At 40.5% G+C, this 15,962-nt stretch overlaps 1 protein-coding gene across 1 annotated transcript in view; it reads left to right on the plus strand.

The window, feature by feature from the left end:
- Positions 1–15,962, plus strand: part of GRIK1 (glutamate ionotropic receptor kainate type subunit 1) — a 176,112-nt gene that overhangs the window by 107,253 nt on the left and 52,897 nt on the right. Inside the window, 4 exon segments of the mRNA XM_033011249.2 lie at positions 204–385; positions 9,601–9,654; positions 11,343–11,516; positions 14,990–15,133. Coding sequence (XP_032867140.2) covers positions 204–385; positions 9,601–9,654; positions 11,343–11,516; positions 14,990–15,133 — 554 coding nt within the window.

A 15,962-nucleotide genomic window follows, 5' to 3' on the forward strand; every position in this document is an offset into this window, starting at 1 on the left:
TGAATATTTAGATGTTGAAGCCAAGTATAACCATGAAAAGGTAAAGCTATAGCAATATTAGTTAGGAGACTGGCAAATATGATGCTAACAACTACTGTTTGGGGATGTGAAATATGTTGGGACTGATAAGAGACCCTGTTCAAGTTGCAATAAATACTCATTGCACAGAATGGTAAATTGTTTAACCGCATATAATTTTTCAGGTCTAATTCGCCTGCAAGAGCTCATCAAAGCCCCTTCTAGATACAACATTAAAATCAAAATCCGTCAACTGCCCTCTGGCAATAAAGACGCTAGGCCTTTACTCAAGGAGATGAAGAAGGGCAAGGAGTTCTACGTGATATTTGATTGCTCACATGAAACGGCAGCAGAAATCCTTAAGCAGGTAAGGAAAAGAGTGTGAAAAATCACAACATTCATTTTGTATCCTGAAAATTGTCAGCCTCTCTGGTTTTCATTTTCTGGGAAACACTAAAACTGAAGGTGTTTACCAATTAGGACATAGGTTTGTTAATACTGGGGACAGAAGTTGTTACAGAATGTACATCAGCATCTGAGCACTCCACAAGACCTCAGTGCCTCACAGAGCCATAAGGATCAGCAGCAATACTGATGTCTGAAGAGAAGCCCATGAACAACCCACAGCAGGAAATATGCATTTCTTTTTAATACTTCAGGTGCTGCTTAACTAGGAAGATTGTTGCATTTATTTTAGCTTGTCCTGGTTTAATTAATACAGTTTTTATGTCTTCCCCCATAAATAAAGAAAGAGCCCATTTTGGAGTGCTTAAGGAGCAGATCACCATTGAGCTATTGCCTCCACAGAGGTTGCACATCAGGGTCAATGCTGACTACAGTAACAACAGGGCATTAATCCACTGCAGACAAGAGCGTAACTCTTCATTCACTTCCCTGTAACAAAGCAAGATTTGGTCCATTGGCACTACTTCATTACATTTTAAACTCTGATACAGCAAGAAGATGGAACAGAGTAAAGTATCAGAAGAAAACCACATACTTTAAAACAGGAAGAGAGGCTACTGTGCGAGGGTTGACAGCCCTGACCTAAGTGTGAGAGTTGGACAGCCACACAACGCAAGGACAAATGCCACAATGATGTTAATGGGCTGAGATGTTACCAGGGGCACACAAAGAGTGGTATAAATTAGAATTTACTGTTGTCACTTACTATAGATTTCTAGAAAGTCAAAGTCTAAAGCACTGGCTCCTGTAATTCATTGACCTATAGACCATAACACAGAACAAGTAATACATTGTGATTGGTATTTCCCTTTTTGCTACAGTTGTAGGTATGAGGTTTTGTTGGGTTTACTAGCAGTTGGACCAATGGGAAACAGTGATCCCAGAAGACCATCAGAGAGGTTCCGCTGATCTATATGTACAGATAAGGGCTGTCTCATAGAGGCTAAAATCTTTTACTTCCAACCCTGAATATTTTGCTGAAATATTTAAGTTATGCAGATCAGCATTCTGTATCAAAGTAAGACAACTTACTGGTTGCATTAGTCTGAGGAGCCTGAAACCATCCTCTTCAGACTGGAGAATCTTGGTCTTGTGAATACAGATGTGCAGGATCGTTCCCTAAATCAGATTCAACACAGCTGAGAACAGCACATGAGTTCCCATGAGCTGATAGAGTTAGATTTATTGCTGTGAGGAAAGTTGGCCTGCACTAAATTTTAAGGTGTTCTCAGTGCAAGCTGTATATTTAAGCTACAGCAGGGCCAGATGCAGGCATGATGTTGGAAATGTGAGAGAAGAGCAAAGGGGGGGGGTGTGCAACCATGCAGCTCCTCTCTCATGTGATGTAAAGCGCACTGTAGCAAGTGGCATTAACTGGGGAGAGGGGTGGACAGGAGAGGTGCTGTCCCCTCACCCTCCTCCCTGTAGGGCTGTCCAAAGGCATTAAAACATGACAGCAGGAACATGCCGCTCCAAAATGAGATTTGTGGGGGAAGAGTTAAACTGACAACATGAATTTTCAAGGATCTGCAAGAAGAAAGTGCAGATGTCTGGCACACTGCAGGAGGCACAGAGCTTCAGAAATACCAGGCTGAGTATGGAGAAAAAAAAAAAAAAAAAAAAAAGAAAAATAACCTTAGTGTCAAAAGAAAAAGAGAAGGTGCTAAAAGATGCACTAAAACAGGGCAAAGTGGCAGAATGGTTTGTGTGGGAAATGGATCAGGGTGACAACTGACAGGATGCAGATACAGATAATGCTCTCCAATGCCTTAAGAACTCAGAGAAGGATGGTGAATGGCAGTATGGAAGTAAACAAGAAAATTAAGAGAGGTACACCTGTGGGTCAGAGCTGTGGGAAAGGAAGGAACATAAATATAGGCTAGAAAGAAAGGGAAAATGGCTTTTATATGAAAGAGTTCTGTGGCTGAATCTAGATGCCAGCAGCAGTAACTCAGGTGTTGAAGTTCCTCACTATCAAAGGCAGCTGTGAAATGGAAAGGTGCAGAGGGGTCTGAATTCATGTGTGACTCATCTAATTGTAAGTTAGCTACATGAAGTACTATGGTTCACATTCTCATCACTGCACACAGAAACCCCTATATAATTTTACACTGAATGAAAACAAGATATTAAAGAGAATATTATAGAAATTATTTTAAGAAAACTCTGCAATGTTAGTAGAGAATATTTTTGACTTTGTAAATGATCTAGTAGATATTATGGGAAAAATACATATCATTGTTAAATTATATAAGATTTCTAACAAGAGTAGGAATTAGAGCCAACACTAAAATTGTCCCCCAAAGCAACAATTTCTTGTCTGCCTACTGTATTGACAATAATGTATCAGATGTTTAGTGGACAATGCAGGAGAAGATAAATAAAGGAAATGGAGATTTATAGTGGGTTGGGTGATGGAGGGTATTTTACAGATTAAAACTGCAGCAGGGTCACACAGTCACATACCCACCATTGCTTGTGCTTGTTTCCTGGGCCTTCCTCTACCCTCTGAGCCTGCACAGGTTTCCCCCAAAAAAGCTTCACACAAGGGTCTGCATTTCCCCCCTTCCAAGCCCAAGGGTGCCCCCCCTGCACCAGGATCTCCTCTGGACAATCCCCAGGCAAGGTGGGCATCATCCCTCACCTCCTCCAGGCCTCCGGGAAAGGCAAGAGGCCGCCTCTCACCTGCTCCAGCTGCATTTCCCTGCTGCAGGGCACAGAGGCATGCTGCCAGCAGCATTTCTGCTGCCAGCCACCAGCCTGCCTCCGAGATGAAGGCACAGGCCGGGCAGAAAATCTGCTGCCCGTCTTCCAGCGGTGCCTGTGCTGCCGGGGCCGGCAGCGGCAGCGATGGCTCTGCAAGCAGGGGCTGCTCGCACCGGTGCTCGGGAGCACCAGCTGTGTCATGGCTTGTTTCCCAGGACGGGAGGGCAAGGGGTGCCTAAAAGCTCTTTCTGGGAGAAAAAGGATTAGTATGTCTGAAGTGATGTCCCAAAAGCATCAGCATACGGATCTGGTTTGGGGAGTGTGGCACTACCTGACCCAGCCACATTACCGGGCTGTGGGACTAGGGGAGGTGACCTCTTCACTTGCCCCCTCCAACCTATTGTTTACAAAACTGCACAAAAGAGAGATTTATTCTCTTAAATGAGACTAGTTTTTTCTTATTTATAGCTTCAGATAAAATATCATTGAGCCATGGTTCTTCCATGTGCACAAGAACAGGCAAATCAATAATCTAATTTAAAGAAAATACAAAGCCTGCACACAGCTGAATAAGCTATTCCCTCAACTCACACATTTCCCCTTTTCTCTGAAATGTTGCAGAGAGCACAGACTTTCACAGTCCCCAACCAGCTTAATGAGGCCTGGCCCTCTCATCACCCAGATCTATAAGGAGCAAGAGGAAATTCTGATTATTAATTGCTGCCTTTTCCAACAGTCACTTTGAATTTTCTCTCCATGTTGGTTGGTAACCTCATGCGACTGGTGCATGGCGGCTAAGGGAGATTTCCAGCTCTGTTGCCTGTACCAGGTAACCACCGAAACTGGCAGCTCTGCTGCCCAAAGTGACACACTCCACAGGGATCAGAATTTTCTGAAATTACTTGAACTAGGAGGTTATGCCAGCAGTGTTTTCAAACAGGATGTACTGCACCAGCAGAGCTGATGGAAAAGTCACAGCTGGTCTGTCACTCCCACAGTCTACTTGAAAATCTTGGCTGCTGGAGCTTTAAAATTCATGAGGACTGGACAAATCATCTGACAGGAGAGAGACCTAGTAGAGAATTAGATTCCAAAAGCAGGACCTAAGTGAAGTTGTGGCTTCTTAGGGTAAAGCTGTGATCTCCAAAGTCCTGCTCAGAATCTGCTTAAACTCTGTAGGAGCCTCCCTGTTTGACTTCAGCAGTGCCTGTCCTGCTCTGCTCAGAGAATGCTTAGCATGTCTTTCCTTTCCAAGCCTAAGAATAGACATCCCTGTAAGACTGTGAGAAAATAAGGCAGGCACCCATCAAACTTGTCAAAGACCAGCAGGACTGAATCCCTTATTCAAGGAAGCTGGAAACACTTTCTTAGGGAAAAACATGGTGGTTACAACATTGACCTGAAATATTTTGTGGACAGAGATTTGGTCCCACAAGTCAGTTAAATCTAGCTATTGCAAATTGTGATCTGTTTTAGGCATGAATGTTCCAACATAGCCTGTGCATACTGTATTTAGTCTGTTATTGCCTTTTTGTATGAGGAACTTAGTTCAAGAGGTTTAGATGTTATGGTTAACCTTCTAACTTATTCTTCTAACACACCAATAGTTGACATAGATTTTACTGCTAGGCAAACTAATGTCTCATAGATTATGTTGCTACTAGCCTTAAATCATCTACTCTTTCCTCCACATCTTTAAAATAAATTTTATTAAATGTACTGTATATTTAATCAGATTTAGGACACTCATAAAGCAGTTTATAGAGACTTCCAAGTTTACTTTCACTATGGGACAGAAAAAGAGCAAAATAATTAATTCAGTTCCTACAAAATTACAAAAACTGTCATTGTAGTATCCATTCCAGGTACAATAATAAACATGAAAATATAAAACTTCATTTCTTGAGTATGCTCCTTCTAGTAACTTGATAGGTAGGCTGAAGCCCACTCTCTGCTAAGACAAGGCAGGATTAGCTCTGTTCTCACTGCCACTGGAGAAATACCAGTGGCAGATATTCAAAGATTCCCCAAGCCCCAGGGTGAGAAGCAGATAGGTAATGTAGATAGATACTGGATAGGTACATTTGGACTCCAACACTAGCAAAGTATTTACAGAATGTATCTTGTTTCTTGATATGGCTCATGTCCATGTTGGAAGAACTCTGTACCACTCCAACTGGACCACTGCTGGGATGGAGTGGGATGCAGATTTCCAGTGAGTTAAGTCATGTCCAAGTAAAGCTGTCTACATAGAGTCAAGAGAAGCACTGTAAACACAGTAAAAACCTTTTCTATCAAAATCTTGAGAGGCAAGGAGTCAGAGGGGCTATTATTCATTATGGTGTATCTTGCTGATCTTAGAAAACAGTGGTGATACTAATTAATTGGATAGTGAAATGCATTCCTTTAATGGTCATGAAACTGAATAATAGCATGAGTGAGGAAAATGCAAAGTGAAAGCAAGCAAAGTATTTGATGCAGTTCCTGCTAATATGCTTCACCCTCATTCTGCTTTCAGCCTGCCTTGAAGGAAAACTGACACTAGCGCTAAATAAGGTGATGATTTTTTTACAAGATGGACAAATGTGGCTTGGAGCTGGGATACCATGCAAACCAGAAACAGGGTGCTCAGAAAGATTTACAGACATAAGAGAGAATATTTTTATCCAGTCTCTATCCACTTGCCATATATATTTTGACCACAGATATTTGTTCAGATTCACACTGCAGTTCATGACCCACAGATAAAAGTACAGGTCTGCAAAAGACAAAGCTCAAACATCTGATATGAAATTAATAATTAGAGATGGAAGTCTATACTTTGCCAAGATAATCCATAATCAACCCATATCTGAGTTTGGCTGAAGAACAGATTTTATGTAGGCTAGGAGGTCTGCAAGGAGAATGGAGAATATTTTAGCCTGTTTTCACTAGTTTACATTTATCTAAGTTCCACAGTAAGTAAAAGCTGTTATTATTTAAATAGGACATTTATATCAGATGCATAATTATTTAAGTAATTACATGCAAAGTTATTTAAATAGGAATGTGTAATGAAATCCCATTCTAGTTTCCTATGGGCATCTATGTACACATAAATCAGTCTTGTTGCCTTCCCCTCTCTCTTCTGGGCTGCTCCGCTCATTTTCTCTTGTGGGGCTAACACTTGCTCTGTGGGAATAGCCTGTGCAGCTGCTTTGCAAGGTACTTCAGAGGTCTCTCAATCTGAAAGGAGTCTTTGCTCCTACCATGCTTTTATTATTGTCTCTCTCCTGGTAGTTCCTAGAAGCCACAGTACCTGTATCTGTTCTGTTGCAAAAACATGAGTCCTTGATGATGAGAACACACAAGTGCAGCTTTCCTGTTTACACAAATAGGAGTCTGAGTCATTAAGCCTCAGAAGTCATTAATGCTTTGGGGTTTTCAGCATTCCTCTTGCTTTTGCTTTAATTTGTCTTCACCTCCTGTTTTCCTAATGTCATTCTCCCAGGGGGGCATCTGGTACTGTCATCAAATCTTCCTTCATTGGGAATTTTACGTAGTGACCATGTTACCCTCTAACATAAATAAGTTATTATTGCAAAGTCTTTACAATCCATGAATAAAAAGCACCCTATTTAGGTCAATCTACGGATCTAACATGTCACAGCACTGTATAATTGCTATGTAACTGTTAACTAATTGCCTTAATGAATGTTAGAGGGGAGGACAACCAGTTAAGGCTGGTCTTGTGACAAGTGTGAAGTGCGAGGGCAGAGCTCAGTGGCAGATCAAGGCCCAGCCTGGGACACATCCAGCATCAACTCTTATTCCTTAACAAGACAAGGACATTAGTAATGTCTGCATGACACTTACAAGCTCTCTTCCAGCTGTCTGTAGCTTCATATCTTAACTGAGTCATTGCTAATAGATAAAATACAAAAATGACATGTTGATTAAGCTTTCCTGGGCTGCTGCAATATTTTTGGAAGAATTTCAGCAAGCGTCTCTCATGGACCCCTCAGGTGCAGGGTCCTTGGCCAATTCATGGCACCATTCCAGCAAGTGCCATTGTGAACTTGTGTCTTGGTTATAGTAGATAACATTGATGACTGAACCTTGCTTTTTACATGCCACTGCCTTTGGTTTCAGGGGTTTTGGTTCTGTTTTGTTTTCAAAGACAATCCTGTAGCATGACTTTTGAAATCATTATTATTCACAGGTGTGTGTCCTGCCAGCTCTGTTTATAGCACATTACTTGGGAATCAATATTGTCATAAAAAGTTTTAATCAGAAATGTGTTCAGGAGGCAAACACTCCTCTCAGGCTACTGCCCTTGGATTTGTGAGGAAAGCAATAATGGGGCATCCTTGGATTAACCAGCTGGATACCCAGCAGCAGTGCAACTGCAGCAGCACAGCTAGGTAATGCTTCCCAAATATCCAGGGTACACACTTTATAATCATTCTACTTAATGTATCTGTCTAGTTAATGTAAAGTAGTATTTTAAGGCATTACAGGGCTTTGCATTGTCCTGGTTCTCCATTGTCTTGCTATATCTACACAGGCAGATTGCAGTTTATATCTTCTGATAACAGAAGTGAAATGACTTGATGTCAGCTTTTCTCTCTCAAGATAGAATTAAAGCTAGAATGATTCAATAATTTAAATCTGGGTATGTGTATCCTCTTATTTACATTTATTAGTATGATCTTGTGCTCCTACTGATGTAACGCTGTGGACGAACTGCGAACTTCCTGTAGAGGACCAAATAAATTTAGACATACAGAGGTTTACCTGGGCTCAAACCTCAGCTGTATAACCTAGCAGCTGGCCTGTGCCCTGTATGAAATAATTGGGTTATTTCAATACAATTTCAGCCCAAAAGAGACCTGAATCATAAAAATCCTGACTGGCACTTCCTTCCCATAGCAGGGACCTTAGACACAGAAAACCAACAGCTCCAGGGAGCAGAGCTGAGTCCAGCTAGGTCAGTGGGAAACACAGCACACAAAAGTTTCCATTGATGTTACTATTATCATTTTCTGTGCATAAATAGGGAAGGGACATCAGTCTCCAGGATTCCTAGATTGCTCATTTCTACAGGTAGTGAAATAACTCTAAGAAATGGAAGAGGATTAATAAAACAAGAAATAAAAAGGGCAATTTTGACATGTAAATTTGGTGGAGCATTTCAATAAAATACTTGCCTTCTGGCTTGATTTTTAGTGGATGGAAGTGGGTTGGTTGTTTGTGATTAACACTGAGCTGTTTTTATTATCCACTGCAGCTTAGAAAGTTCAGGTTCCTTTCTTTTTTTTATGTGAGAAATTGCTGTATGCAATCACACAACTGATTTTCAGAGGCTTTTGCCATGAAAGAATTTTGGCAATCCAAATCACACTATTTTCCCCTGTTTTTCAAACAGCTATTTAGGCACTGCTAAAAGTGTCCTAAAATGCTATTAATAGCAGATACTTATGTTGCTGTGATCAAGACTGAATAACATTTAACCTTTGTCTGTGTTACTGTCATGATAATGTATTATTCAGTAGTTTCCTGGCTCATAATTCCTCCTCCTCTTTACAAGATCCCAGAGAAGGGAAAATGCTTGCATTATGGCGATAGCGTGTGTGGACGCGGTGACAAGCGTAGGTGATGCTGGGCTGAAATTGCAGAGCATCCTGTTATGCACCTTCAGGGGTGTTTTATGTGAACAGTCCCAATGATTTTTGGAAAAGGGCTGGTGGAAAAAAGGCATCCAGAAGTTTCCTGCAACATGAGGGCTGGGAAGAAAAATGTCATCTTCTTCTGCCTTAGATGGCCACACATTTAAATGCCATCCTTACCTTGCAGACCTTCAAAAGGTCTGACTCTGAAAAATTAATCCAGACCAGAAATCCTTTCAAACCAGCTGCTTTGACAACCTCCTGCAGACTTGCATTCCCCAGGTGGAACAAAAGGCATTTATAGAAGCTGTCTTCTTTCTGTTTTTCTCTTTTACTTCAGTGAGCACTCACCCAGTGTCTTGTTCTCACATGGTAATGAAGAATAAAAAACCCTACACCTAAGCACTTTCCCCTACAAATTCTGTTGTCTGCTAGTAAATTCCTTTTTAACAATTCTAAACTGCAGACTAAAGAATTTCACTTTTAAAAAATCAACTTCTCGTTATTGCTAGTAATTTTTCTTGTCCTAGAAGTTTTACAATCTTTATTCTCTTTCCGGAGCAGATATGATTGATAAAAACACAATTTAAATACAATAAGATATTTTTTATTTCTGAAGAAAAATGTAAACTTTACTGTAATTAAGTTTTCATGACCTGTAGTAACATATTGTTCCAGATTAACCCATGCTTTTCAAAAGACGGTGCAGTACACTGAAAACATCCAGAGTAAAGTACATTCACGTTTCAATCTCTTTCAACAGATTCTCTCCATGGGAATGATGACAGAATACTACCACTACTTTTTTACAACACTGGTAAGGAACACTAAAGATTTGGGGGAGAACTTTCCCTGTTGCAGAAAAGATAAATTAACATTTCCACTTTTTCTAAGTGATCTTTGTTGCCATTATTCAAGGAAACCCCTGGAGAATGAATACTAACAGTCCTTAGTAATACCAGGACTCACAATTTTATAAGGAAGATGTTTCGCAGCATCTGTGGGGCTGGCTAACTCTTTAAGACAGTGATTTTCGTATTGTATTTGAGGAGCTGTGGGTACAGGTGGATCAGAATGAAACAAAATAATGAATGAACAGCTTTGCAATGGAGCCCGAGGTCAAGCACCGTGGATAGTGCAGTTCATCACGAATATGTTTAATTTGTTTATAAAAACACAAAATCATGTATGTATAGAATCACTTAGGGAAATTTTATAGTAAAAGAAAACCCCTAAATTTTCTTTTATGGTACAAATCTATAAATACTTTTTCATCACATTTTTCCTGTGTTTTAACTTAGATACTATGTATAAATATAACTCAATCCATGCTTAAGGTCCATTTGCACGATATACTAGAAAGACAGCAAAGAACCAATACTTCTACAACAGTCCTAGAGGTCTGGATTATAACATGTCCATCAGCTTATCCTTTATTTCCTTTCCATGTAAAATTTTATGTGGAAATGAAAAATCATTTTGAATCCAATAGTCAATTCATTAGTCAGAAAAGACTCTCTAGCTGTTTGGAACTTGAAGCAGTAGCTTGAAATAGTTCTCTTTGAGGCCATTTTAACATCGAGTTTTAGACAATAAACAGTCTAATAAACAATCTAACATAAAATGGTAACCACCGCCACCAATATGCATCAGATAGTATAGAGCACATATTAGAACAAGCAGTAAGCAGTGCTGGTGGTATCTCAGTGTTGTGGCACTGTAAATTTGATGGTTACTGTGGTATTAAACCATCACTGAACCATTTGTCATTTTACTGGCCTGCTGGGATCAGCAAAAAGTTGTTTTGAAAAACAGCCTTCAGGCTTTGAGAAGCAGTTATCATATTTCCACTGCCTGATAAATACAGCTATGGAGTGTGCCACACAATTATATCACTTAGAATACCCATTATTTTCCTGCCCTGTAAACACCGAGTACTGAGGCTCATGGACTCACTGTTCACTGGCCTGACACGTCCATTAGACATACTGGCAACAAGTCACCCGAAGGAGGCAACGCAGGAGAAAAATGGGATTTATAAGTAGTAAAAGTTTATTGCTCTTGACATCTCTTGAAATTTTCCTTCCCCAAGTTGAGAAATAAACTTGACATTGGCCAGCTAATTCCTCATGTTTGTTTGTCAGAGCTGTAATACTGTTAGAGGAATGCTATAAATTAAAATTAGATACTGCTGTGCAGGTTGGTTGCAAAATAATATTGTTTTGGGGAACTGATTTTTACATTCCAAAAAGCAGATATGTGGTTTGTCATAAATTTCACATAGCTTTGGTTTATTCAGATTTATAACTGAATCGGTCATGACTAGGCTTCGAGGGCAAGCAGAGTGTTCACAGGGAAAAAAAAAAAACAACACTTGAGCTTTTGATTGAAAATTACATACAATTTTGGCCTAATTGTACCTTCTGAACATTTTTTTTTAAAAAATACTACATCCGTTTTTTTGTGTTTTTTTTTTTTTTTTTTTTTTTTTTAACGGTGATTTAGGATCTATTTGCATTAGACCTGGAACCGTACAGATACAGTGGAGTAAATATGACAGGGTTTCGCTTGCTCAACATTGAGAACCCACAAGTTTCGTCGGTCATTGAGAAATGGTCAATGGAGCGCCTGCAGGCACCACCGAAACCAGAGACTGGCCTCCTCGATGGCATGATGACAGTAAGTGAACAACCACAATGGTGCAGGGGTGTCTACAGCACGCTTTGCAATGCTGTTCTAGCTGATATGAACAATCCCATTACTGCTTTATTTCACAATGCAAATGCTGAAGCAGCATTCCCAAAACAGACTTCCTTTTACCCACTTCTACACATAAGTGCATTTGCCCCGTGGACCAATGTTGTATTCATCTGGCCTCACTAGAGATGAGTGAGAATTCTCTGGCATGGTGCCTTCCAGCTAACATCATTCATCGTATTGTTGTCAAATGTATATACTGCTGCTCATTTCTCTAATAATATTCTGCATGGAGTGAAGAACATAACAGGAAATAAAAACTTTCAGAGCAGGTATACGATTTATAACCTGCAGGGAAAGATATTGTACATGTGTAGAGGTAATAGCTTTTTTAAATTGGAAAAGTGCCCTTTCTCTTCATTTCCATCATCTACAGCAACCCTGTCTTTTAAGATATAATTTAAAGATAAATGAAAGGTATCATCAAGCCAGGAAATTAGGATTTCCTCCCTACCACTCCCCCAAGAAGTAAAGGAAAGAATAGGAACAGTTACATGGATGGCGTGACTCAATTCAGGTTTGTGGGGTGAAGGGTGGCCATCTTTTTGTATCTCATGTATTGAGTGGAATTTGAAGTGATATGAAATAGACTTTATTGCAGATGATTACAGGGAAAACTTTGAATCATCTTAACATCCCAAAGAGAAATATGGTATGTGTGCTATCTCTAGCATTTCAAAAAATTGTTGCTTGTTTGGGCAGTGCCATTTTGCTCACTCACACGCAAAACAGGGGAGAAAGCTGTCCCTGGTAACTTCTGATGTGAATACACAAGACCTGCTGCAAGGGTAGCTATTCACACATAGCTATTCACCTGCATTCACCCAACCGTAAAACTAGGAATAACAAGGTTCTTACTAGTCTCATGCTCTCCTTTGCATCTCTATAATCTCGTAGTGTCCTTGATGCTCTGAAACAGCATGAGCACCAAGGAAAGCATCTTTCTTGTTGGCTGTGATAATTTAAATATTCATAGCAAGGTCTGCTCATTCAGTTTGATGGCGAGCTGCAGTGTTTCTGTATTTCATTAGAAAATAAAGTTACGACAAGCTGAACAGTATAAGGAGATCTGGATTATATGTCATATTGTTAACTCAGGATTTCTCCCTTCTGATTTACGCTATGTTGTTTGCCCTGATGTCAGCTTGTAGGAAGTCAGCAGGGCATGACCAAGACAGTTTTGAGTTCACATCCCACTTTATGCCCAAATTGCACACAGAGGTATAGTAGTTCTAATGAGATCTTTGGGTTTCTTTGCAATAATTTAAATAGAATATGAAAATCAGGAAAACAAGTTCCAGGAGTAACTCTTAGTCCCTTTCCTCTTATGCACAAGTACAGACATCTCTAGAAGGCAGTTTGCTTCAGAAAATGAGGTGACCTTTTGTTCCTTGATGCAACCCCAAGCCCTAAACCAAAACAACAAGGGGAAAAATAAAAGTCTAAAGGAGGTAATATAACCTTTCAGTTGATGCATGGCAGGATGGATGAGTAACAAGTTACACAAGCATGAGATTCAAACAGCCAAGTCTGGCAATGCTGCCAGCATACAAGCGCTGCAGGATGCACCATGGTATCAGGAAGAAGCATCAGTGGTTCCAGATAGGAACACAAAGTGAGGTGCACTGAAGCAGTTTCACTGAGTATCTCCAGAGTCTCTAGGCCTGGGGCACAGGCAGACTGGGACTTCAGTGCTCAAGTAAAATTCAACCCCAAATGCACATGTCCCCAGTGTCCCCTAAAAACTGATCTGAAGTCCATTGACATTGATGGGAATCTTTCCATTGATTTTAGTGGATTTGGGATCAGGCCTTTAGTCTCCAAGTCCACGTGGAACAATATCTGGTTTAAGTCATTCAACACTGAGAACAGCTGTTATTGTCTCCTCCTGCTTGCCTCGCCATTTATAAGGCTTTCAATTTGCTCTGATCGTGGGAGCATTGTTTTGGGCAGATCCTGACTACTGTGTCAAGAGTAATTCCTCATCTTCAGTATATTAAGATTAGATGATAAATTCAGATCACATTTGATTGCCAGCAAAAACCTCTAATGCTGATAAGACTGATGCTATTGTAATTTACTTAGGTAAATGAAACAGACAAAGAATAAAATCTGTTAATTTCCCAAAGGAATTGCATGGGAAAGGAATAAAAAATGGATTATCTTTTCAGTCCATATAGACGAGTCCAGTTTCTCATCTGCAGAGTTAGTACCCTTTTTTTAAGGCCCCTACTTAATTACTTAGTGACTTTACAAAAAAGGTAAGCATGTCATTTTTACAGCATCCTGTGCATTAAGCAAAACATAGCCTTTCCCACCCCACACATGAGAGCACTGAAGCACACTGAAGGTGATGGCAAGATTTTTCTAAAACTTCTCAATGATAGAGGGTGACAGGGTGTGTGATCTCAGTTTGAGGCTTACTGGACATATTTTTGAACCAATAAACCCATTCTCAAAAGAAACACAGATGCACAACCAGCAGCGAGTAATATTTAAGCATCTAGGGGCTGTATTCATCTGTCCTGTCTTAGGCAACAAGTTAAATGTATAAGTCCAACTTAATAATCAAAAAGCCTCCTCAAAAGGAGAGTTCACCTCTCTAAGACAGCATGAAAGGTGTGGAAGGGGAACAGCCCTGGCCAAATCTTGTTGGGGCCATTTTACACATTTGTGCCGAACGCCAAGGTCCTTGAGGGCAGTAGACACTTAGAGACAGTAGATACCTGTATGGTTGGATACCTGCCAGGTGCTCAGTGAGATTGATTTCCCTGGCTAGCAGTGCCTGCTTACCGCTTGGGGAAGAAAGCAATCCCAGAAGTGCTATGAGAGGAGCAGCAGTGGGAATCTAGCAGGGGCCCCATGTGGGCAGCCCTCCCATACACCCCCAGTCCATGCCACTGTGCCACACCGACCTGCAGCCTGTGCAGAGACCGGCTTGAGCACCTGCATGGTGCTTTCAAATGACACACCTCGAAGTTCTGAGAGTCTCTGGTGAATTCCTTGAGGAATCAATCTATAGAAGATTGGGTACTGTGAAGTGCTTGGCCCTAAGACATGCCTGGAGGATGAGACCTGGACTGCTGTGTTACCTGAGGCTTCTTAAAATTCCTTTCTATGCCAAGAACTGTGTCCTCCTTCCTGCACTGGACCCACCTATCCCTCTCCTCCTGTAGCTACCCAATGTAGTTTTCTTCCCAATGCTCACCTGAAAATACTCTGAAATTAATATATGCTGCAGAAAAATAGATTTTTGTGCATCTCAGATTTCCGTGGAAAGCCCAGTAGTGGCCTTTTCCATAACAGTAGACCAAGTGAATGGTTCTCAGTAGAGAAGAGCAGGGACTGGGCACAAAGATGTACATTAATTAAAGCCTTTCTGTTTTCTCATGCAGACTGAAGCAGCTCTGATGTACGATGCTGTTTACATGGTAGCAGTGGCCTCCCAGCGTGCCTCCCAAATGACTGTCAGTTCCCTGCAGTGCCACAGACACAAGCCGTGGCGTTTTGGACCCAGATTCATGAATCTGATAAAAGAGGCAAGTGTAGACCATCTGCTTGTGGTCAGCATAATCCTTCCTTTCTTCTTCACCGGACTGGCTTGTGTTGTTGCTCCCTGCTCCTTGTCATATGCTATGCTCTGGTTTATGGCACTTGGATCCCTAAGTCTTCCTCACCTTCCTAGCAGAGAAATGTTGATTTACATACAGAAGGCTGTGGCCTACATTCTGGTGGAGACTTTATCTGGTCTTTGAAAAAAAGAAACTGCTAAACCGTAGGTGTGATAAAATCTCAGACTAACACACCATAAGACTGCCCATATTTTTTGATTGGTTAATGTTGTGGTTATGTTACTATGGTTGTATATACTTTCTAAAAATATAACTAACAACAGCCATTCTAGAAATTGAAAGAAAAGCAAGTCTGTAACTCTGTCCTTGTTTCACCACTTAATTTCAAATGTTTTGCAGATTGTTTGAGCAGTAATCAATAGCCAGAAAATATTTCAGCCAGTATTTCTAAAGAAGTAAATTGCTCAGAAGTAATATACTATCTATATCATAAGAATTCATCACTGAGCTAGCTTTATCCACAGATGTTCTAAAAAATACACATTTTAGCTGAAATGCCTTCACTCTTCCAAAAGTTCAGGTTTTATTATGAATTTCAAATGGAAATTTTTCCATTAAGGAAGCTTGTGGAAATTAAAATTTGAAATTATATGGAGTTTCCTATGTATATTTCATCTTTTCCCCCAGTTCTGGTCCCAGTATGATTCCTATCAAAGCCACATTCATTATCACTTGTGTAGGTGGAACAGGACCTGTAGGCTGAGGTACAAGTTACATGGTGGCAGCACATTGGGGC

This window comes from Tyto alba, unplaced genomic scaffold (assembly GCF_018691265.1).
Source record: "Tyto alba isolate M040663 unplaced genomic scaffold, T.alba_DEE_v4.0 Super-Scaffold_14, whole genome shotgun sequence".
Lineage (NCBI taxonomy): Eukaryota > Metazoa > Chordata > Aves > Strigiformes > Tytonidae > Tyto > Tyto alba.